Source organism: Notolepis coatsorum, assembly GCF_963971535.1.
Source record: "Notolepis coatsorum genome assembly, chromosome: 10".
Taxonomy (NCBI): domain Eukaryota; kingdom Metazoa; phylum Chordata; class Actinopteri; order Aulopiformes; family Paralepididae; genus Notolepis; species Notolepis coatsorum.
The window spans coordinates 124051911-124077505 of record NC_140174.1 but is presented as its reverse complement, the minus strand read 5'-3'; the positions used below and the strand labels follow the sequence as shown (position 1 = coordinate 124077505).

At 43.5% G+C, this 25595-nt stretch overlaps 1 protein-coding gene across 1 annotated transcript in view; it reads left to right on the top strand.

Annotated features, from left to right (window-relative positions):
• oxct1a (3-oxoacid CoA transferase 1a) overlaps positions 1-25595 on the top strand; it is a 332821-nt gene that overhangs the window by 695 nt on the left and 306531 nt on the right. Inside the window, exons 2-3 of the mRNA XM_084322619.1 lie at positions 11808-11916; positions 14911-15001. Coding sequence (XP_084178745.1) covers positions 11808-11916; positions 14911-15001 — 200 coding nt within the window. The remainder of the gene's footprint in view (positions 1-11807; positions 11917-14910; positions 15002-25595) is intronic.

Sequence of the window (25595 nt, the reverse complement as noted above, 5' to 3'; positions counted from 1 at the left end):
TGTGTGTATTGAGCTGTACTGTATTGTACCCATTCTGCAATCTGTTAATAAAGTTTTCAATCAATCTACTTGACCTGACCGAGAAACAAGGGGTAGTATATGGATGATATTGGGGGATTCCTGTGTATGTGCGCGTGCGTGCGCTGATTGATTGATTGATTGAAAATTCTAATTAACAGATTGCAGAATGGGTACAGTACGGCTCAATACACACAATTGTTAAGGGGATGCAGACCAGAGAAAGACGTTTGTCTTGTTTACATCAGGGTCCCCCATTTTCAATTCATTATGACATACACAACATACAGATATACAGATATAAAAATCTAATCATCTAATCTAATCTAATTATGACATATGACATACAGATACAGTGCTGTTTCATTTGTGACATACAAGATATGCAAATAATACAGTACTGTTAAACAGAGATCCTAACAGTAAATATATACATACGAGGGGGAGGGAAATGTACATTAGGAGGGGGTGGGTTGGTAGGTGGGAGGGTGTACGGACATTTACAGGGGCCAGTTTCGAATTGAAGCCTCCCGTAGGTGGACTTTTGAGAGCGCTTTCAAAGGATCGTATGTTCCTGAACAGTTGACCCATACCAGCATAGCCACACTCCACACACACGGCGGCACACACACGCACGCTTGGGAATGTTTCCATTGCACTCACTGCCCTGCACCTGGACACTGCAAGTCAGTCACGCACAGTTAGAGGAGAGTTTAAAGTCATTGAGAGCATGCATAGTGCCCAATGATTAAGCCTAACCGTAACTCTGTTTCTGTACAGTACTAGACGGATCCATAACCCTGGCTAACATGTGGCCCTGGGTGGCAAAATTTTATTTCAGCATTCAGAAGGACTTTTTTCAATATTGATATAACTACATCCCAATATCTGCTATGGTGTGTACAATCACATCTTGGATAATAATCCAGCCACGTTAGACTGCGGGGGAAATGGGAAGTGTGTTGTGTGCTGTGTCAATCGTATGCTGTGATTGTCAATTGGCATTCCCAAATATGATAAGTGAAATCTTGACTTAATATTCGGTTTTTAGCATTAATTCAGGCAACGAGATATCGATTGTCTATGTAACACAGATAGACAAGTACAGTACGACAAATATGAATGTACTGTAGCCTATCGCCAAACCCTGTGCAAGATGCTCCATAGTTGAAATGGTAAATAAATAAATGGTAAATGTCTGCATTTATATAACAGCTTTTATCCAAAGCGCTTTACAATTTGTTCCTCACATTTTACCCGTTCACTCACACATTCACGGCAGAGGCGACCATGCAAGGTGCCAACCTGCTCATCGGGAGCAGTTAGGGGTCAAGTGTCTTGCTCAAGGACACTATGACACGCTGCCAGGGAGGAGCAGGAATCTAACCGGGATCCCCTGAATTTCCAGACGACTGCTCTACCTACCGAGCCACTGTCGCCACCAAAATGGAAACAGTATTTTCACTGTCGTACAGTATGTCGTTAATTCACTGGTGATCCGTGCAGCTCCTATGGGGAGCAGTGCCGTGCTTTGTTTAGCGTCCTGTGATCATGTGTTGAAGTATCCGCACGACACTGCTGTCAAACACTCAAATCAGGTGTGGTGAGTCACAACAGTCAACAGCCATTAACCTAGAGCCATATGAAATCCGTTTTATTTTTTTCCAAATTCCATTTTATTTTTTTCCAAATTCAGTTTTTTCCGTTTTAATATTTCAGAATTCTGTATTTTGCTTTGTACGCTCATTTTACCATCAGAAATAGTGTCTAATAAGTGGGAATGAATAAATGTCCACAATTTAATAAGATATAACAGTCCATTTAATAGGGCTGTCTTAAATACTTCGAAGCTTCGTTCGATGGGCATGGGATTCGAATATGAAAATAAAATTCGATTATTAAAAAAAAAAAAAAAAAAAAAAAAAGGTATATATATTTTTGCAAAATCAACTCTGCCTCTCTTTGTTAACTACAACAAGCAATGCTGTTTGTTATTTAAGATGAGGTCGGACTCGGCACTGACAGATTTGTGTTCATTGTGCTGCTTTTATAAAGCCTCAAATGACTGCTTACAATATTTCATGAAAGCAAAGTGCTTTGTTTGTCTAATATTTAAAAAGGTTTCAACTTTACAGCACTGACAAAGTTGAACAAAGTGCTGTACAAGTCCCACAACATTAAAAAAAAAAAAGTAAAAAAAAAAAGAAAAAAAATTTTTTTTAATTAATTTTTCTTTTATAGTTGATTCCATTTTTATTGCTCAATTCCGCGATTCCGTCCGCGATTCCGTGATCGCGGATTCCATATGGCTCTACATTAACCCTTTCACTGCCGCACTACCAAGCGGTTAATCATGCGGATATCCCTCTGTTTCCACTATAGTTTAACAGTTAACACGTTGTGGTAGAGTAGGCCCGCCACAAAGTGAGCCTAGTAAATACCACCACTGTTTCCCTCTGCTCAATCCCATTCCCATAACAATCCGATAACTAGCGTTGGGTACCGTTCACATTTGAATCGATACCGGTACCCAACGGTACATTCTTAATGTACTTTACTCTCTAAAATGTTTTATCTACCTACCTCAGTTGTAAAAAATGTGTCCAAACTTCTAATTATTTATTATTAGTGCTGTCAGGCGATTGAAAAAATGTATCTAATTAATTACAGGATTTGTAATTAATTAATCTAATTAATCGCATTTTAATCGCATAACCATTTTAGGCCTGATATTCTATATTCTATAATCATATTTCAAATGGCATGTGTCCGGATGGCAGAGTTCAGTACTGTATCTACAAAACCTTCTGTTTAATCATCTTCCATTTATTCATTTGCTTAGATTTTTCAGGTCTGGTAAATTTTTGCATGGTGTTATTCAGTTAAAGATTTATTTTTTTTATTGATATTCTCATTTGGTTCATTACAATTTACTCAAGCCTAACAGACACAGTATTTCTGACACTGGTAATACATTCCCTGAGATCCATAGATGTCCCTAGAATCAGATACCAAGAACATGCAAATGGACATATAAAAAAAGTCTGTAAATGTGTATTCTACGTTCTTATGGAATGAATGAGACTGAAAAATATTTCAATAGATCTTTATTTTAATTTTTAATTTTTTGTAATAAATTGTCATAACGCGATAATTTGCTGTGTAATTAATTAATCTAATTAACGTGATAAACTGACAGCCCTATTTATTATCATTATTATTTATTTAGAACAATTTGTTAATATATATATTAGGGGTGTAACGGTATGTGTATTCGTCCCGCGAATTTACGGTACGGCCGTCACAGTGCGGTACGTGCAGCCATACGACGAATACGCCTCAGCGCAAACACCGTGCGAGAACAGCGTGCATGGCCGGGCACACCGAGTCCTGCAGCCTGCAGGGTCATTACAATTGTACAGTTTTTTTCGTTTTCTTGTTCGCCCAATAATGTTAACCAAATGAAACCAATGGAAAGACACACACGCATGCCGCGCATCGCCAACACACACACACGCCGCGAGTCGCCAACACACACACACGCCGCGCATTGCCAACACACACACACATGCCACGCGTCGCCAACACACACACACGCCGTGCGTCGCCAACACACACACGCCGCGCATCGCCAACAAACAACAACAGCATTCTCCCCCGCTGGACTCACGCTGATCAAATAAAAAAAAATAAAAAATCGCCTGTTCACTCACACATTCACTCACACATTCACCTGTTCACTCACACATTCACTCACACATTCACTCACACATTCACTCACCCATTCACTCACACATTCACCCGTTCACTCACACATTCACCCGTTCACTCACACATTCACCTGTTCACTCACACATTCACTCACACATTCACTCACCCATTCACTCACACATTCACCCGTTCACTCACACATTCACCTGTTCACTCACACATTCACTCACACATTCACTCACCCATTCACTCACACATTCACCCGTTCACTCACACATTCACCCGTTCACTCACACATTCACCTGTTCACTCACACATTCACCTGTTCACTCACACATTCACCTGTTCACTCACATATTCACCTGTTCACTCACACATTCACTCACACATTCACTCACACATTCATCTGTTCACTCACACATTCACCCGTTCACTCACACATTCACCCGTTCACTCACACATTCACCCGTTCACTCACACATTCACTCACACATTCACCCGCTCACTCACACATTCACCCGTTCACTCACACATTCACCCGTTCACTCACACATTCACCCGTTCACTCACACATTCACCTGTTCACTCACACATTCACCTGTTCACTCACACATTCACTCACACATTCACTCACACATTCACTCACACATTCACACATTCACTCACACATTCACTCACACATTCATCTGTTCACTCACACATTCACCCGTTCACTCACACATTCACCCGTTCACTCACACATTCACCCGTTCACTCACACATTCACTCACACATTCACCCGTTCACTCACACATTCACCCGTTCACTCACACATTCACCCGTTCACTCACACATTCACCCGTTCACTCACACATTCACCTGTTCACTCACACATTCACCCATTCACTCACATTCACCTGTTCACTCCACATTCACTCACACATTCACTCAGTATCTGTTCTCAGGAAGTATCTGTTCTCAGGAGGACTTGCTTTAGAAATCCTTCAGACCCTATAACTCCCCTCCAGCCTTATCCGGTGGTCCTGTGGATATAATTAGTTACTGATGGAGGTGTTAAAGGATAAGCAAGTGGTGGGATAATGTCTGAAAATGAAAGCCTTGATGAGGTTAAACTACCTTCCTCGGCTAACGTGAGGCCCGGTGGCAGTCGGCCAAGTATCCTTTCAGTTAAACGTTAACTATTAAAGGGACACTTCACCAAAACGGCGATTTCATTTTGCACATAATCTCTCATACGCATCCAAAAACCCTAAAAAGGTTTTGCACACATTAATTTAGTTTGACAGTTATTGAGAGTTGAATGAGTTTTGTTGTGAAGGATCAGATTAAACCGAATATATATATTTATTTATGGATATATATTTAATAGTATTTGTATATCGTTTGCTATCCCTTGTATATTCTTTGTACATATACACTGAATATCCCTTTAGTCTACTACAGCCCATAATAGTTCATTCTCTCATTGGACAAGAACCTGGCGCCAGCAGACAGGCCCCTTGAGTCAAGTTCAATAGTGCCGACGAACATGTCCCAACTAGCCCCGGTTCCGCGTAGGAATACGGCTACCGAAATACGGCTACCGAAATACGAATGGTACTATTTGTTCACCGTGCATATAAATAGGGCGCAAGTAAAGTAGAACTTTCTTTTAGTCCATTAGTCCTTTACCCTCCAACCTAGTAACAGACGTGAAGCCTCACCCACGACCCACGTGTGGTGCAGTATGGCCTATTTTGGCCCCAGAATAGGCATTGAGACCTTGTGTAAATTCATAGCTGAATTGTCATAGTTTGGCACTGTACCGTCGAGTGGGACGTATTTCTATTAAGTAATAATAGTCTATTATGTATGGTGCATCGTTCGGTTAAAGTTCTAAAGTGAGCAGCACCCCCATCGTTCCTCGCGTTATCTAGAGTCTTAACCAGGCTGGGCAGACCACGCGTGGTGCTTTCATCCGAGGAGTTCTGGGCGAGGACGAGTGGACCTGCACATTGGATTACCTACCCGGACGACTGCTGAGCCTATACGGCATGGAATATCTATTTGCTTTGGGTGCTTTGATTTGTGGAGCGGATAACAGCCAACGCCAGTGAGTGTTGGAATTACCCCCGAGAGGAGCCCAGGTGAGACGGCGCTCAACCCAGACCGAGGCCGCCTCGCTTCTCCTTCGTTGTGGACCTACAGCTACCGTCTACAAGAGGGCCCAAGTGTATTCATCTGTGGATCAAGATCCTGCGGGCACTGTTTTCTGTACCTGAATTTTCCCCAGGAATCGTTGGCCAGATGGGATGCAGCTGACGGCTCTCCAAACCCCCCCCCCCCTTTACTGACTTACAACCAGCAGGACCCCTTTAGTATCCCGCTATAATCCTTAAGTACCATCGCTATAGTTTCCCTAAAGAACCGGGTTGTATATTTGCTTCCTGCGTAACCAGAGATTGGACATTCAGTGTTGATTTGCCTACGAATACTCATTTGCCTTACAAGTGCATTCAAATCATAAATGTAATTAAGTGAATGTTGTATATACCTTTTGCTATATTAAACCTTCGGCTGTTATATTTGTGTGGACCTGATTTCATATGTGGGAAAGTGTTCATCATACTTAGATATCGTGTACTGGATGGCCAGAAGTTAAAGTACATCAAGCGGTAGTGGTTTAATGATACCATACTTATCAATACAGTCAGGGAATTGTACCCCTCAGTTACAAGTTTGAATATGGCCACCGGTGATGTCATCGGGATGTGGAATCCCTGTGTTGTGTTAACCCTTTCACTACCACACTACAGAAGATTAACCCTTTACTATCATCACTACTAGGCATTGTCCAACTAACACCACCTCTCCCAAAGGCTAACCGGCCATGTCCGCTTCCATTCATTGTGCTAAGCTAGGCTAACATGCAGCCAGATAGCTTTCCCAAACGGTTGGCGTGTTGTTCCTTTAAGCCTTGACAGTATACAGTATACTTTGATATTAGTACAGTAGCAAAAAGTATGCAGACCCCGATGGGCAAACACTTCATTGGTGTAACGTGTATCGGCATTGGTTCATTGGTAGCTAATGCACATCGTGACTCTGTTCAACCCTCATTTATGACCCAATAGTATATAGTCTGCTATCTCTCTGCTGTGATTTTGATTTGATTTGACATTTTTAAAAACACAAGATTCCAGAAAAACTTCAAGGATGCTACACAAAAAAGTCAAGACTTATTTCCATTGTGGAAAATTTTAAATGCAGTACAAATGTAGCCACAGACAACAATCTATCAGACAACATTTTCATGCATTTTAAAATCTAGTTTTTGACATTGTCGAGGAGCCATGATTTGACTTTTTTCTTAGAATTGTGTCGGCTACTAATACATTTTAGCTGTGAAGGTAGCAAATTCCAATTTGTGGCTCCCCAGAATTTAAAAGAACATTTGCCCATATTTGTTTTGAACCTTGGAATACACAGGTCGGCAATGCTGGCTCTGGTGTTATGGGTATGCATGTCCCTGTTCCACTGAAAATAATTTGTAAGATAAGAGGGGGCCCTCTTATTATAAATGTTGTGAACTATGTTGAGCTGAAGCTGCAAGGACCTGGCTTCCAGAGGGAGCCAGCCCAGCAACTCCACTGGGACTGTTTGACTTGCCCGGTGCGGCGTTGGAACAGAACCTCTGCTGCCTTTGTTGTGGGATTTGTTCACCACTTTTGTCTATCGTTCCCTTCCTCGCCTGGATAGATGGGATCAGCTCTACAAACTGTGAACGCTCCCCCCCCCCCCCCCAGGCCTCCTTTTCTGCACCAGCCTCTTTTTTCCCCCATTCTTTCTTTCATCCATTCAACCTTTTATTTCAACTCGAGGGACGATGAGGTTTCCCCTCATTTACAGTGACGTCAAGTATACAACTAAAAAAGGTGGAATAACACAAAGATAAAAACAAGTAATCGGTACAATAAAATCAAGTTAAGATAAAAACAAGTAATCGGTACAATAAACCTGAGAGCAGAATGATGGACTGTCTAAACATTTAAGAGTAGAAGCAGCTGTGTCTTTTCATACAGGTTTCTACTTTTAATAATAAATGAATACATTTATTTAAGCATTTAAGGTGCTGAAAGATGCTTTACAGTGTAAACAACAAAAAAACAGGTAGAGGTGTGGCGATGGAGGAGGAGAGGTAGGGGTGATGGAGGAGGTCAGAGAGGTAGAGGTGATGGAGGAGGAGAGGTAGGGGTGATGGAGGAGGTCAGAGAGATAGAGGTGATGGAGGAGGAGAGGTAGGGGTGATGGAGGAGGTCAGAGAGGTAGAGGTGATGGACGAGAGGTAGGGGTGATGGAGGAGGTCAGAGAGGTAGAGGTGATGGACGAGAGGTAGGGGTGATGGAGGAGGAGGTCAGAGAGGTAGAGGTGATGGAGGAGGAGGTCAGAGAGGTAGAGGTGATGGAGGAGGAGAGGTAGGGGTGATGGAGGAGGAGGTCAGAGAGGTAGAGGTGATGGAGGAGGAGAGGTAGGGGTGATGGAGGAGGAGGTCAGAGAGGTAGAGGTGATGGAGGAGGTGAGGTATGGAGGAGGAGGTCAGAGAGGTAGAGGTGATGGACGAGAGGTAGGGGTGATGGAGGAGGAGGTCAGAGAGGTAGAGGTGATGGAGGAGGAGGTCAGAGAGGTAGAGGTGATGGAGGAGGAGAGGTAGGGGTGATGGAGGAGGAGGTCAGAGAGGTAGAGGTGATGGAGGAGGTGAGGTATGGAGGAGGAGGTCGGAGAGGTAGAGGTGATGGAGGAGGTGAGGTATGGAGGAGGAGGTCAGAGAGGTAGAGGTGATGGAGGAGGAGAGGTAGGGGTGATGGAGGAGGAGTCAGAGAGGTAGAGGTATGGAGGAGGAGGTCAGAGAGGTAGAGGTGATGGAGGAGGAGTCAGAGAGGTAGAGGTGATGGAGGAGGAGTCAGAGAGGTAGGGGTGATGGAGGAGGAGACGGGGCTCCAGACTAACTTTTTTTCACCACCGTCCCGGAACCGTCCCGAAATACAATTGTTACCGTCCCAAGTGAATGTAAACCGTCCCAAAAATCTAAATGTCGTATCTTTACTTTGGTTTTTTCCGTCTATAGTTGTTATTGCCATAAAGACACCATTCAAATGATTAGGAAATAAATAATAAATGTTATTTGAAATAATTATTTATTTGAACAATAGGCACATTATATCAACAGGTAACAACAAAACAACAACCAAAGCAATAACAATATTGAAAGACCTTTCTTATTTTATTGTCAGTAATAGTGTGTGTGTGTGTGAGAGTGTGATGAATGAGAGCAAGCATTAAATCTCAGTCTCAGTTGCCTCAGTCTTTTTTTCTGTAGAGAAAGAGAAAATAAATGTATTTAGTCAAAATGCAACTTATTTCACAAGAATCATTATGATAAAAAATATATATACTTTATATATATATATATATATATATATATATTGTTAGTGTTAATGATGTCTTGTAGATTATTATGGATATTTTTAACTATTATTTTAAGGACTGATAAGGAGTGAAAAGTACAGAAATCATCTGACATATCTAAGGGAGTCAAAATGTCCAATTTCATGGATACTGTAAGGAATACAAGTGTGTCCATTCAGCCATATTTATTCCAAACTGAACATCTTCGGTGGCAGCATAGTCATTACAACAGACATTTGAGCCTCGTGGATTCCGTACTTTTGTGATATCACACCAGGCAGGAAGTCAAGACACACAGTTGTAACTTGTAAGCTAGAGCAGGGGTTCCCAAACTTTTCAGGCCGGGACCCAGAAAATAAGGCGTCAGAGAGCCGCGGCCCAATGCACATCGTCAGGCTTTTTTTTATTTATTTTTTGCCAGGCGACCGATTTTTAAGCCAAATATCACTTCAATCCTATTAAGTTAGTTCAAGTTAGTTATTCATTTATATGTGCTATTTATGAGAGGGCTAACTTGTTGCAAAATAATAATGATAATAATAATAGCATCATTAAAATACTATTGTTGCTTCGGTTGTTTTCAGCGTTTTATGTGCATAATCTGTTATTTAGTTTGAAATGTTTGTTGAAATAAGTAGATTTTTAGTTTTTGTTTATTTATTAAGTTAATATAAAACCATATAGTCACATTTTAGAATACAATAGAATAGAATTTTAGAATACAACTAGAAACACTGTCCTGGCCTGCTTCTAAGTTCAGTGGCCTGACAAATATTTTTTTTTTGGAAATCATCTCACGGCCCTCCCGTGGCTGCTCGCGGCCCACCTTTGGGTCGCGACCCCGACTTTGGGAACCACTGAGCTAGAGCATAGATATGAGCTGCGTGATTTTTTTTCGTAGCGACATGTAAACCAACAGCCAATAAATGTGAAGTTAACTTTGAACCTCGGTTGTCGAGCCTCCTCAATATAACAGATACACCTAGCTAACATGGGGCGGGCTGCTTTGAACACACACGCACACGCACACACACACAGGACTAACGTTAGCTAGCAGCTATATAGCTAAAACGCTAAATAGAAGCTAACTACTGTATACAGTTCCAATAGACTAACATACACCTCTGTGATTTAAATGTGTCCTTACCTTAGGGGCCTTTCTCACTCACCATTCGGGGTCGAATCAGCGCCCCCGGGGACGGGGGGGGAGTGTTCTCACTCAGACGGACACACCCCTTTTGGGTGCGAAGCGGCGCTGATTCGTACTACCCCCCCGCTGAACCTGGGACGCTTGAAATAGGTGGTTCTGGGTGCGCGCCAGTGACACACACAACGTTGTTACTTGCTTGAATTGTGGGCAGATAAAAACACACAGCAACAACTGGACAATACCCACTAAAACGATATTTATATCTTCTATATATCTTCTAAATATATCAGATATAAAGCCCCTGGCTTGCACATAGCAGTCACGGAAGGGGGTAAAGACTTTCCTGGCTCTCATTAAGCCTGGTAACATTTTTTGCCATAGCTATATGTCTACTATACTTTCTTGTTCGAATGCATTTATTTCTATAGACCCAACCAGTCGGCCGTGATCGACCGGTAGATCAATGACATTCAATATAATTGATGCGAGCAATGTTACTAGTAGTTAACTAGCGTTAGCCGTTAGCTTAGCGTCATCGTTAACCCTGCAAAACGCTCAAACGCGGACTCCACAACACCAGTTCCATTTGTGAGAAAAGGGGGGTGGGTTATATTGACGAGGCTTGACAACAGAGGTTCAAATATAACTTCATATTTATTGGTTATTTGTTTATTTTATATCAGCATCCAGTCTCCACCGCCGTGTCTTCCTGTGTTTACAGTTTTGAGCGTGACATCATCGCCTACGGCAAGCTTAGACGCTCAAAACGCAAACCGTAAACAGAACCCGGAGCGAACCAAGACTAAAGTGTGTACACAAACTAGAGGGAGGAGAGGGGGGGGGGGGGAGTTTGCACCGAGTTCGCACCCTACCCGGAATGAGGACGGTACGGACCGGAATGGTGAGCGAGAAAGCACCCTTAGACTCGAGGTTACTAGGGTTGGATGCAGTTCCCCGTTGGTCGGTCTGTCTGTTTTCCATCTTCTGCTGTGTTTAACGTTATCTGTTTGCGAGTGCTCCCTTGACTGATGGCTAGTACCGCGGGAACTTTTATTAAACATTCTATATGTCCGCGGGTCTTGTGCAGTGCTCTCGTGGCAAAACAAAGCGAGCACTCGGAAGACGCGCACCGTTTGCCAGTGCAGTGATATGCGCACTGACAGTCGGCACAGTTGACATTTTCCAAATAAATCCTCTTCGTCCCTACTGCGTCCCGGAGAGGATTTGTGTTCATCCCAAATAAATATTTGATAGTCCCCGGGACGACGGGATGGTGTGAGTCTCGAGCCTGGGAGGAGAGGTAGGGGTGATGGAGGAGGAGAGGTAGGGGTGATGGAGGAGGAGAGGTAGGGGTGGGATCGAGGAGGAGAGGTAGGGGTGATGGAGGAGGGGAGGTATGGGTGATGGAGGAGGAGAGGTAGGGGTGATGGAGGAGGTGACACGTGTGACTGAGATACACCTGCTCCCTCTCTCTCCTCCACAGACCTGCGGCTGCTACTTCTCCACCTCAGGTGGGAGGAGTTCCAAGTTCTACACGGACCCCCTGGAGGCGGTGAAGGACATCCCCAGTGGAGCCACCCTGCTGGTGGGAGGTAAGAAAAGAATGACGGCTTCAGACCACGACACTCTGAGGCCACGGGGAGCCTGAGGGGGAGTGACTGTGAAGGCGATGTCACATGTTCACACTGCGGGCGAGAGTGGCCCAAATCTGTTTGTCTCTGCTCATAATATGTGACTCGGATCTGACTCTTTCATGAATGAATGAATGAATTTATTCACACACACACACACACACACACACACACACACACACACACACACACACACACACACACACACACACACACACACACACACACACACACACACACACACACACACACACGATATATTACATAATAGGCGCAGCTCGATAAATTAGAATATCATGGAAAAGTTTTTTTATTTCAGTAATTCAATTCAAAAAGCGAAACTCTTGTAGATTGTCTACACAAAGTGAAATATTTCAAGCCTGTATTTGTTTTAATTTTGATGATTTATGTCTTAGAGCTCATGAAAGCCCAAACTTCTGTATCACCAATACATTTTTTTAAATGGATGTATTTTTCTTTTGTATATAGAAATGTCGGCCTTCTGAAAAGTATGTTCATGCATGTTCACTCAGTACTTGGTTGGGGCTCCTTTTGCACAAATTACTGCATCAATACAGCTAAATATATAGACTTTTTCACGATATTCTAATTTATTGAGCTGCACCTGTACATATCTTCATGTGAAAACATCATCGTCGAGATTGTGTGCGTGTGCCAGGTCTCCCAAGAAGCTATTTAAAGCTTTTGGAGGGAGCCTGATCACAAATATAAACAAACAGAAACATACAACATGGGTAGGCTTACACACCTACCTACTAACATACATACAACATAGATACATAAATACAGACAATTCATATTCCTAAGTATGGATTCTATTTAGAGATATGATTTGAGCAGTTCCTCTTTCAGGGATTTTTTGAAGGTTGAGATGGATTTGACAGTTTCATGACAGTGTGAACAGCACAAATCACATGGAGTCTGATCTTATAAATTCTGCTTTGGGACACTTTCATATCTGGTGCTAAATCAGATACTAGGGGATGTGCATGACTGACCAAAAGAATTTTTTCGAATAGTCTACACACACACACAAGAGAGAGGGGGAATAGCTTATACAGAACAGACGGTCATCTCTTACAGGATATACAGTAATATACAATACACACCCCGCCATGGTGTCCATACCAGCCCATTCATTCTGTGTCATTAGGCTCTGATAACAGGTCATATTTATAGCCCCTGGGCTGCCACCAACACACCAGACCAACGCTTGTCTAAAGCTCGACAGTTTCCACTCTTGACAGTCGCATGCTCCACGTTCCATGGCATGAACGCAGCAGTCTGCGTTTGACCCTGTGTTATGTTCCAGCATGTAACTGTTGTATGTTGTTTGTACTTTTGTGTCTCCCCCCCTCTTCCCCTTGGTTGTCTCCCAAATCCACCATTTTCATTGTATATAAGTTTAGGTGTTTTTGTTTGTATACACTGTGTATATAAAGCACAATATATTACCTTTTTTCCCCTCCTAAACTTGTTGTGGGCATTGCTTTGTTTTTTCTTTGGTTCATTTATCACAAATTACAACACAATCATCCTTTATGTTATTCACCCCTTCCCCTTGACATACTGGGGTTGTAAGACCCCCAAAGGAGAAACTTCATACTGGGGTTGTAAGACCCCCAAAGGAGAAACTTCCCACAGAAGCGACCTGAACAGGACAACAAGGAAAGAACCCTTAGATGCGATTCTATGAGAGATCCCTGCAGCTAGGATGACCAGACGAGCAATAAGTGTAGAAGTGACCCATTTAGAAATGACATACAATAAGGGAGTAATAACAGTAATAATAAGAAAAGGAAAGAGAGAAAATAATAATAATAACAGCAGTAATAATAATATAACATCAGTAGTAATAATAATAATAGTAGGGATGTCCGATATTATCGGCCGATATCGGCCTTAAAATGTGATATCGGAAAATATCGGTATCGGTTTACATTCTTTTTTTTTTTTTTTTTTTTACATTTCTATAACCTTTATTTACCCAGGCAAGCAAGTAAGAACAAATTCTGATTTTATTTATTGTCAAAAGTATGCATAATGTTGTGTTAATTCCACAACAAGAGATATGTAATGTTAATTACCTGAAATTATTCAATTTTCGTGCGGGGGAAACCCTGCATATATCGGTATCGGTTGATATCGGTATCGGAAATTAAGAGTTGGACAATATCGGTATATCGGTATTGGTAAAAAAGCCAATATCGAGCACCCCTAAATAATAGTAATCATAATAATAATAGTAGTAATAATAATATTAATAATAATTCAATGGTGATAATAAACAATACAAGGAACATCATAGAAAGGCACTACAGGTAAGCCGAGAAAGTGATAGTTTGCATTTTATTTTTACACTAACCCTTTCACTGCTGCACTACCTAATGGTTAACCCTTTCACTGCAAAAATACAGAAGGTTAACCCTTTACTATCACACTACAGACGGTTAACCGTAGTTCTGGTCCACTGCATGGTTCTGAGCGGACCGGGAAGCACCAGACGTGCACAGAATGTACAATAACAATAACCAGGGTTCGCACAAGGTTTTTGAAGTGAAAAAAAAGTCAAGGCCTGTAATTCCTGGAATTTTTTAACAAGGTGCTTAAAAGGTAATTGAAATTCAAATCAACCATTCGCATTGAATGTTTTTTTCATCCATGATAGAAAATCTCTGAATAAAAAAAATATGTTTTTTTTTAATCTAAAGTGTAACTAATAGTCGGAAATTGGTTTTAAGAGCATAAATATTTGATCAGATTTTTTTTCAATAAAAAACTGCATTTAAAAGTGAATTGTATCCCTTTAAATGCCCTTTTTAAAATGAAAAATAGTGCTTGGGGAAAGTAGTTGAAAGTCCTTGAATTTCATTTTGCAATGTCTGTGGGAACCCTGAATAACAAGACGATCATTTCTCCTTTTCCCCCGAACAGGGTTCGGGTTGTGTGGCATCCCGGAGAACCTCATCAACAGTTTACTGAAGACGGGCGTCAAGAGTCTCACCGCGGTCAGCAACAATGCAGGGTATGTGTGTGTGTGTGTGTTGTCATGTCATTCAATCGTACGTTTCTTTTTTATCAATCTTTTATTTAACCAATTCTTATTTACAATGACGGGCCTGGTGAGAGGACAAAAGGACCCGGTGAGAGGACAAAATGACCTGGCAAGAGGACAAAAGCAGGGCTGTACGCTAAGCTTTTTCACTAGGGGCACAGTTGCCCCTAAATGAGAAATTTAGGGGCACAGAATATTTTTTAGGGGCACATTTTTAAATAACAATTTTACCATTATAGTGCACAAAAATATGTTTCTCCTGCCTCATTACTGTGGTCCTTTTATTTAACATTTAAGTGCTTTTGTTTTCAGGTTTGTATCTTTTATAATGAACTGAGAAAGTGTGTAAATCACTAATGGAACAAAAACAACAAATTGTCTGTGTGCGCGTTTGTAGTGCTCCTTGAATGAGATCATCACAACACACACACCATTGCATTAATCAGGAGGACAAGAAACTCTGCATACCTTTGTTTCACAATGAAAAGTGCTTTATAAATAAAATGAATTATTATTATTGTAAATAACCCCATGAAAGGTTTATTATTTTTATGGGTAATTACCCGCTTCATATTTGTGATGTCCCACCATGCTCCCTTTTTATGGAATACGCTGCAAGTAAAACTTTGTCTAGAGGCACTTACTACTGTAAATGCTTTTAAAGATATGCTACGATTAGCCCTTCACGAAACATGTACCTCATGGTACCAAAGCACCTCAAAGGCGCTTAAAACAAAATTACAAACATCACAAAACAAACTGGTCAGACTACTACTTGACCTTACCCCCAGAACCCACCTCACCCCTGCCCACTTTGATAACCTAGGATGGCTTAGAGTAGACGACAGAGTACAGCAACTTGCAATGGGCCTGGTCTACAAGATACACTATACGACTAAGGTACCCATGTACATGTCAAAATACTACCCAAAGGTCAGTGAATACCACAACCACTACACCAGAGGAAGCTCAACAAATCATGTTAAACCCAGATTCGGCTCAAACAAGGGACTAAACACGTTTCGCAATTATGCCACATCAATGTGGAACGCCCTACCCAAAGCTGTAAAGGAATGTGAATCCCTACCCACATTCAAAACCGCTCTTAAAGAGCACCTACGGGAGGCTGCAATTCGAAACTGGCCACCGTAAATGCCCAAAACCCCCACCACCTCCTAATAGACAGTCTCCTCCCCACCGCATGTATATATTCCCTCCCCGCCATATGTATATTTCCACCCACCCACCCCCTCCTAATGTACAGTCCCCTCCCCATCATATGTATATACTCTGTCAGGATCTAGGCGTAACAGTACTGTATATTTGAATACCGTTTATGTCACAAATGTATCAGTACTAAATACCTATATGTCCCTATGCCAATGCCATACATGTCATGTTGTGTATGTCATAAATGTCTATATGAATTGAAAATGGGGGACCCCGATGGAAACAAGACAAACGTCTTTCTCAGGTCTGCATCCCCTTAACAATTGTGTGTATTGAGCCGTACTGTATTGTACCCATTCTGCAATCTGTTAAATAAAGTTTTCATTCATTCATTCATTCATTCATTCATTCATTCATTCATTCATTCATTCATTCATTCATTCATTCATTCATTCATTCATTCATGTAACTGTTTTACCTGATGCTATTGTTGATGTTGCCACTGCACAAATGACCTTCTGTATTTATATTTGAATTATATGTTTTTTGTTTTTAATGCCCTGTTTTATGTTGAAACTTGTTGTGTGCCGTGTTGGTCAGGACTCCCTGGAAGAAGAGATCTTGTATCTCAATGGGACATTCCTGGATAAATGAAGGATAAATAAATAAAAAAATGTTTACTGGTTTCAGTGTGTCAATGTGTTGGGCCGTTTATAGAGATCTATGCCACTTAATGTTTATGTATATCCGGGACTTTTTTTTTATAAGAATTGAGAGGCCTACTACGGTATGTGTATATGTGACCTTTATTTTGAAAACCGTGTCGCGACGCAACCTTGTTTAAGTTTGCGCTTTTGACAGTGAAATGTTCAGTTCAACTTAGCTCGAAGGAAAGACTCTAATCAAAAAGGTTTAATTGACCCGTATGAGGCTCTTACGGTAGGACTTTGATTGTTTATAGAAGAGGAATGTAATGCTATGCAAAACGAGAAATAAACAGTGATTTTACCAGCAGTAAGTTGCAAGCCACTTTCATATACGGGGAACCGTGACAATTATTAGTATTATCTTATTTGCATATTGTCTCATTATTAGATGGATAGATACAGTAGGTTGATACTTTATTGATCCCCCGGAGGGAAATTTAAGTAGACAGTATTCAAGTATTGAAAAACTTCCTAATAGTGGGCTACTCGCCTAATGCATGGCTGAATGTTAGAAGTGTGTCCCGGTCAATCATCACTGCCAGATCCGACTTAATTTAATCCGCTATGGTCTCTTATCATCTCTCCACATCGGACGTGGTTGTCATAAGATGGACTGATATCTGCTCCGTTCTTCTTGCAGAGCAAAATTAGCGGCTTAAACTTATTGAAAGGAAGTTCTTCTTTGGCGATACAATAGCCCACATTCAGTTTCAATTCGATTGTTCGCTAGGAATTATGGGATTTGGTGTTGGTGTATGGACTCTACGCAGACGGGGACATGGTATTTAATCGCACGATAGACTACAACTACCAAGTAGAATAGCGTAGCCCAGATTCACTTCACACGCAAATATTATCGCACGGGGGGCTATGCAGTAAATTCATTCATCGCCGACAGATTTTTTCATATCACCGTGACATTATGTCGCACTGTACAGCCCTGGTTGTAGGCTAATGTTTTACAATTTTTTTTATCCAATTTGTATGGATTAATTTAGGAGTGAAATGCGAATGAAGGGTTGAAATCACTACTCGCAAGGTTGCCCCCAAATATTATTTTCCACTCGCACAGGCCAAATTAAGGGGCAATTTGCGATAACCTTGTTGCAGTGTACAGCCCTGAAAAGGACCTGGTGAGAGGACAAAAGGTCCTGGTGAGAGGACAAAAGGTCCTGGTGAGAGGACAAAAGGTCCTGGCGAGAGGACAAGGTCCTGGCGAGAGGACAAAAGGTCCTGGCGAGAGGACAAAAGGTCCTGGTGAGAGGGCCTGGCGAGAGGACAAAAGGTCCCGGCGAGAGGACAAAAGGTCCCGGCGAGAGGACAAAAGGACCTGGTGAGAGGACAAAAGGGCCTGGTGAGAGGACAAAAGGGCCTGGTGAGAGGACAAAAGGGACCTGGTGAGAGGACAAAAGGGACCTGGTGAGAGGACAAAAGGGACCTGGTGAGAGGACAAAAGGGACCTGGTGAGAGGACAAAAGGGACCTGGTGAGAGGACAAAAGGGCCTGGTGAGAGGACAAAAGGGACCTGGTGAGAGGACAAAAGGTCCTGGTGAGAGGACAAAAGGACCTGGTGAGAGGACAAAAGGACCTGGTGAGAGGGCCTGGCGAGAGGACAAAAGGGCCTGGCGAGAGGACAAAAGGTCCCGGCGAGAGGACAAAAGGTCCTGGTGAGAGGACAAGGTCCTGGCGAGAGGACAAAAGGACCTGGTGAGAGGACAAAAGGGCCTGGTGAGAGGACAAAAGGGACCTGGTGAGAGGACAAAAGGGACCTGGTGAGAGGACAAAAGGGACCTGGTGAGAGGACAAAAGGTCCTGGTGAGAGGACAAAAGGACCTGGTGAGAGGGCCTGGCGAGAGGACAAAAGGGACCTGGTGAGAGGACAAAAGGGACCTGGTGAGAGGACAAAAGGACCTGGTGAGAGGGCCTGGCGAGAGGACAAAAGGGACCTGGTGAGAGGACAAAAGGGACCTGGTGAGAGGACAAAAGGGCCTGGCGAGAGGACAAAAGGTCCCGGCGAGAGGACAAAAGGTCCCGGCGAGAGGACAAAAGGACCTGGTGAGAGGACAAAAGGGACCTGGTGAGAGGACAAAAGGGACCTGGTGAGAGGACAAAAGGCCTGGTGAGAGGACAAAAGGGACCTGGTGAGAGGACAAAAGGTCCTGGTGAGAGGACAAAAGGTCCTGGCGAGAGGACAAAAGGTCCTGGCGAGAGGACAAAAGGACCCGGTGAGAGGACAAAAGGACCTGGTGAGAGGACAAAAGGGCCTGGTGAGAGGACAAAAGGACCTGGTGAGAGGACAAAAGGGCCTGGTGAGAGGACAAAAGGACCCGGTGAGAGGACAAAAGGGCCTGGCGAGAGGACAAAAGGGCCTGGTGAGAGGACAAAAGGACCTGGTGAGAGGACAAAAGGGCCTGGTGAGAGGACAAAAGGGCCTGGTGAGAGGACAAAAGGGCCTGGCGAGAGGACAAAGGGCCTGGTGAGAGGACAAAAGGACCTGGTGAGAGGACAAAAGGGCCTGGTGAGAGGACAAAAGGGCCTGGCGAGAGGACAAAGGGCCTGGTGAGAGGACAAAAGGACCTGGTGAGAGGACAATGACCCGGTGAGAGGACAAAAGGACCTGGTGAGAGGACAATGACCCGGTGAGAGGACAAAAGGGCCTGGTGAGAGGACAAAAGGACCTGGTGAGAGGACAAAAGGGCCTGGCGAGAGGACAAAAGGGCCTGGTGAGAGGACAAAATGGACCTGGTGAGAGGACAAAAGGTCCTGGCGAGAGGACAAAAGGGACCTGGTGAGAGGACAAAAGGTCCTGGCGAGAGGACAAAAGGTCCTGGTGAGAGGACAAAAGGTCCTGGCGAGAGGACAAGGTCCTGGCGAGAGGACAAAAGGTCCTGGCGAGAGGACAAAAGGACCTGGTGAGAGGACAAAAGGGCCTGGTGAGAGGACAAAAGGGACCTGGTGAGAGGACAAAAGGGACCTGGTGAGAGGACAAAAGGGACCTGGTGAGAGGACAAAAGGGACCTGGTGAGAGGACAAAAGGGACCTGGTGAGAGGACAAAAGGCCTGGTGAGAGGACAAAAGGGACCTGGTGAGAGGACAAAAGGTCCTGGTGAGAGGACAAAAGGTCCTGGTGAGAGGACAAAAGGACCTGGTGAGAGGACAAAAGGTCCTGGCGAGAGGACAAAAGGACCTGGTGAGAGGACAAAAGGTCCTGGTGAGAGGACAAAAGGTCCTGGCGAGAGGACAAAAGGACCTGGTGAGAGGACAAAAGGGCCTGGTGAGAGGACAAAAGGGACCTGGTGAGAGGACAAAAGGGACCTGGTGAGAGGACAAAAGGGACCTGGTGAGAGGACAAAAGGGACCTGGTGAGAGGACAAAAGGGACCTGGTGAGAGGACAAAAGGCCTGGTGAGAGGACAAAAGGGACCTGGTGAGAGGACAAAAGGTCCTGGTGAGAGGACAAAAGGTCCTGGCGAGAGGACAAAAGGTCCTGGCGAGAGGACAAAAGGACCCGGTGAGAGGACAAAAGGACCTGGTGAGAGGACAAAAGGGCCTGGTGAGAGGACAAAAGGACCTGGTGAGAGGACAAAAGGGCCTGGCGAGAGGACAAAAGGGCCTGGTGAGAGGACAAAAGGGCCTGGCGAGAGGACAAAGGGCCTGGTGAGAGGACAAAAGGACCTGGTGAGAGGACAATGACCCGGTGAGAGGACAAAAGGACCTGGTGAGAGGACAATGACCCGGTGAGAGGACAAAAGGGCCTGGTGAGAGGACAAAAGGACCTGGTGAGAGGACAATGACCCGGTGAGAGGACAAAAGGACCCGGTGAGAGGACAAGGGCCTGGTGAGAGGACAAAAGGACCTGGTGAGAGGACAAAAGGACCTGGTGAGAGGACAAAAGGGACCTGGTGAGAGGACAAAAGGGACCTGGTGAGAGGACAAAAGGCCTTGCGAGAGGACAAAAGGGCCTGGTGAGAGGACAAAAGGGCCTGGCGAGAGGACAAAAGGTCCCGGCGAGAGGACAAAAGGTCCTGGTGAGAGGACAAGGTCCTGGCGAGAGGACAAAAGGTCCTGGCGAGAGGACAAAAGGACCTGGTGAGAGGACAAAAGGGCCTGGTGAGAGGACAAAAGGGACCTGGTGAGAGGACAAAAGGGACCTGGTGAGAGGACAAAAGGGACCTGGTGAGAGGACAAAAGGGACCTGGTGAGAGGACAAAAGGGACCTGGTGAGAGGACAAAAGGCCTGGTGAGAGGACAAAAGGGACCTGGTGAGAGGACAAAAGGTCCTGGTGAGAGGACAAAAGGTCCTGGTGAGAGGACAAAAGGACCTGGTGAGAGGACAAAAGGACCTGGTGAGAGGACAAAAGGGACCTGGTGAGAGGACAAAAGGTCCTGGTGAGAGGACAAAAGGTCCTGGTGAGAGGACAAAAGGTCCTGGCGAGAGGACAAAAGGACCTGGTGAGAGGACAAAAGGGCCTGGTGAGAGGACAAAAGGGACCTGGTGAGAGGACAAAAGGGACCTGGTGAGAGGACAAAAGGGACCTGGTGAGAGGACAAAAGGCCTGGTGAGAGGACAAAAGGGACCTGGTGAGAGGACAAAAGGTCCTGGTGAGAGGACAAAAGGTCCTGGTGAGAGGACAAAAGGACCTGGTGAGAGGACAAAAGGTCCTGGCGAGAGGACAAAAGGACCTGGTGAGAGGACAAAAGGTCCTGGTGAGAGGACAAAAGGTCCTGGCGAGAGGACAAAAGGACCTGGTGAGAGGACAAAAGGGCCTGGTGAGAGGACAAAAGGACCTGGCGAGAGGACAAAAGGGCCTGGCGAGAGGACAAAGGGCCTGGTGAGAGGACAAAAGGACCTGGTGAGAGGACAATGACCCGGTGAGAGGACAAAAGGACCTGGTGAGAGGACAATGACCCGGTGAGAGGACAAAAGGACCTGGTGAGAGGACAAAAGGGCCTGGCGAGAGGACAAAAGGGCCTGGTGAGAGGACAAAAGGGCCTGGCGAGAGGACAAAAGGGCCTGGTGAGAGGACAAAAGGGCCTGGTGAGAGGACAAAAGGACCTGGTGAGAGGACAAAAGGACCTGGTGAGAGGACAAAAGGGCCTGGCGAGAGGACAAAAGGGCCTGGTGAGAGGACAAAAGGACCTGGTGAGAGGGCCTGGCGAGAGGACAAAAGGGCCTGGCGAGAGGGCCTGGTGAGAGGACAAAAGGGCCTGGCGAGAGGACAAAAGGACCTGGCGAGAGGACAAAAGGTCCTGGCGAGAGGACAAAAGGTCAGGTTAGCCTTCTGTAGTGTGGTAGTGAAAGGTTAACCTTCTGTAGGGGTAGTGAAAGGTTAACCTTCTGTAGTGTGGTAGTGAAAGGTTAACCTTCTGTGGTGTGGTAGTGAAAGGTTAACCTTCTGTAGTGTGGTGGTGAAAGGGTTAACCTGTAGTGTGGTAGTGAAAGGTTGGCCTTCTGTAGTGGTAGTGAAAGGCTAACCTTCTGTAGTGTGGTGGTGAAAGGGTTAACCCTTCTGTAGTGTGGTAGTGAAAGGTTAACCTTCTGTAGTGTGGTAGTGAACGGTTAACCTTCTGTAGTGTGGTAGTGAAAGGTTAACCGTCTGTAGTGTGGTAGTGAAAGGTTAACCTGTAGTGTGGTAGTGAAAGGGCTAAGTGTCATTTTTTTTTAAGTGGATTTTATGTTTAGACAGAATGCTTCTGAGTAAGTAAAATGTAATGAAATGGCATGCCATCGCCTGGGAGGTCGTAAGTTCATTTCACTCTTACGTTAATGTGATATGAAGTTAGTGTAAACAGCCGGGTACCAGCAAGCCATGCGAGCGCATGTGTTTGTGTGTATACATGCTTGTGGTTGTGTGGTATCTTTTCCTACGGTGACATGTGGGCTTGACTCATGTTCATATGGGTTCACTGTTTACACGAGACTTGCTGCCTGCATGTAACCATAAACCGCGTGGTGTAAAACATGACTGTGCACGCTTTTGAAAATGATGTCAGGACCAACAAGTTACAACAGCACCTCTCAAACTGTTGGTATTTCTACAGTAAATGGGTTGACAGAGGAGATGTTCGCTACACTGGCTGGTAGAGGCTGTACCGAATAGTTCGAAGCTTCATTCATAATGTTTACTTTTCATATCTTTATAACTTTATTCATAACTTTCATAACTTTTTTATTTGATTTCTTTCATGTTTTACATATATTGTTTTTTTTGTTTTTGTTTTGCATCTATATATTTGTTTTGAAATGTTTTAAATTAGTACACTCATTTGAGTAGTGGAAAAGGGGTAGGATTAAATAAGTGTATACTTCTTCCTACTCCTTTTCGAACATTTAAGGGCCTGCGTCCATTTACCGCATTTGTATGGGCGCAAGCGTCTTTTTTTCAATTGATCCCAATGGGGAGGGAGCGTATGCGGCCGCATGCTGCCGCCTATAGGAAATGCGCTGCAGTCGGCTTCTTTTTTCAGCGCCTTTCAGTTTTTTTGTGCGGCAGCACCCGGCGTTTAAAGTTGAACACTTCTGAACTTTTCAGAGCGATGAGCTGAGCGTCTTTTCAGACAACCAATCACAGCCGTGGCGCTCGTGACACATTCGTAACCTGACACCGGAGTTGCCTGCCTGCCTACCCACAAGAGACGGGCCAGGAGCAGTATGAGGGCAAGCGTCTGCTGGTTGGTGGTGATTGCGACTCACGACAAAGCACAAATACACTAACTACACGAATACACTAATAAAAAGCTAATAAAAAGCAAAGGGCTAACTGTGGTGTCAGGCAATAACTATATATATAATTAATATACAATAAAGTGTATTAAAATATGCTATATGTGCAAAACCGCGGCAGTAAAATACGATAAAAAGATGGCTGTCGCTAGATTTCTTTCTCTCAGTCGTCTTGCTACAAAAGGCACGCTGCGTTTTATTTTTCTCGCCGCAAGCGCTTCATCCCAGCACTACCAGCGCTCCGCCAGCGTTTTTCAGCTGAAAATGTGCGGTAGGTGGACGCATGCCCTAAATTGAGTTATGTTTTGCTTTTGTTTAGTTATTTATTTTGTTTGTGTTCATTTACATGTTCGAAATAAAGATTTCAAATCAAACTTTACTTACTTTTTACTTACTACTTAATTACTTTTTTTGTATGTAGCACACTCAGGGGCTCATACAGAAACAAGCATTTCATCATAAAGTATTCTGTATTTTGTTGTGACAAATAATAAACAAACTTGAATCTTGACATTCGAATTCTAAATCAACATTAGAATAATTTTTATTTATTTATCATTATTATTATATATATTTTTTGTACCTGTCTATTTATTCTGTTTAAAACATTTATCATAAATGATGTAGCCTATCTGCATCCGCTTGGCGCTCGGCACTCCATCAAGACGTCACCATCACTTTCGTACAGTGTTGTGTTGCTCATATCAACACTGGTTGCACGCACGCTAATGACGCCACGTGCATTTTATGATTACGTCATAAAATATGATGACCTACATTCGAAGCTTCATTCGAAAACTTCAATAGAAGCTTCGATTGTAAAAAAATAAAATAAAAAGACATTCAGGTACAGCCCTAATTTCACCAGTAAATGAGTTGAAAGAGGAGATGTTTGTTACACTGGCTGGCTGGATTAAAGATTAAACTGGACTCGAAGAAGAAGTCTTTATTCGTAGCACACATTTCAACCTGGTCATGCAGCGACACACACAAGCGCTGGGCGACACACATAGGAAACATGCACACACACGCATACAAAAATAATTGAGTACTTGAGTAATTCATGCGAGTACTTGGATCTGGGAAGACATTACTCATGCCCATCCTTAACCCTTTCACTACCACACTACAGAATGTTAACCCTTTACTATCACACTACAGACAGTTAACCTTTCACTACCACAAACGCTGTTGCTGCTGCTTATCTGCAGACGTGGAGACTTATCTTCGTCTTATCTTAGTCTTATCTTTTGTGTGTTTGTTTTTGGCTGCACACATGGTTGCAGTCATATTCATAGGGTATAATAAAGGGACATCAGTCAAAAAGGAATGCAAACCATGGTTTACTTCTGGCTTGCTGAAATCTGCAAAGAAGAAAAACAAATTATACAAACAGTTTGTGACTAGCCCGACCCCTTTTAAATTCAGATGTTTACAAAAAATTCAAAAATAAATTAGAGATTGCAAATGGTTTCAATAATTATTTTGTAAACATTGGAATTTCCTTGGCTAGAAATATTAAGAGCACAAATAACTGTCCACTTGACAAGATTCAAGGTCAGTACCCATCTATGTCTATATTTGAACCACCTACCTCGGAAGAAATACAAAATATTATTTAAAATTTAAAAAAACTCTGAAGCAGGTTATGATAATATTAAAAGTAGTCTGCTTAAAGAGGTATTACCTTCAATAATTGAGTCATTGAACCACTTTGTTTCACTCTCCCCGGAAACAGGTGTTGTTCAATAGACTTGAAAGTGGCAAAAGTTATACCTCTGTTTAAATCATCCTTATTTTCCAATTACCGTCCGATTTCGTTATTACCGTCCATGTCTAAAATATTGGAGATGCTGGTTTATACCAGAATTTTTAAACATCTTAATGACAATAATATATTATATGAACATCAATACGGTTTCAGACAAAAACACTCTACGTACATGGCTCTCTTACAGTTTATA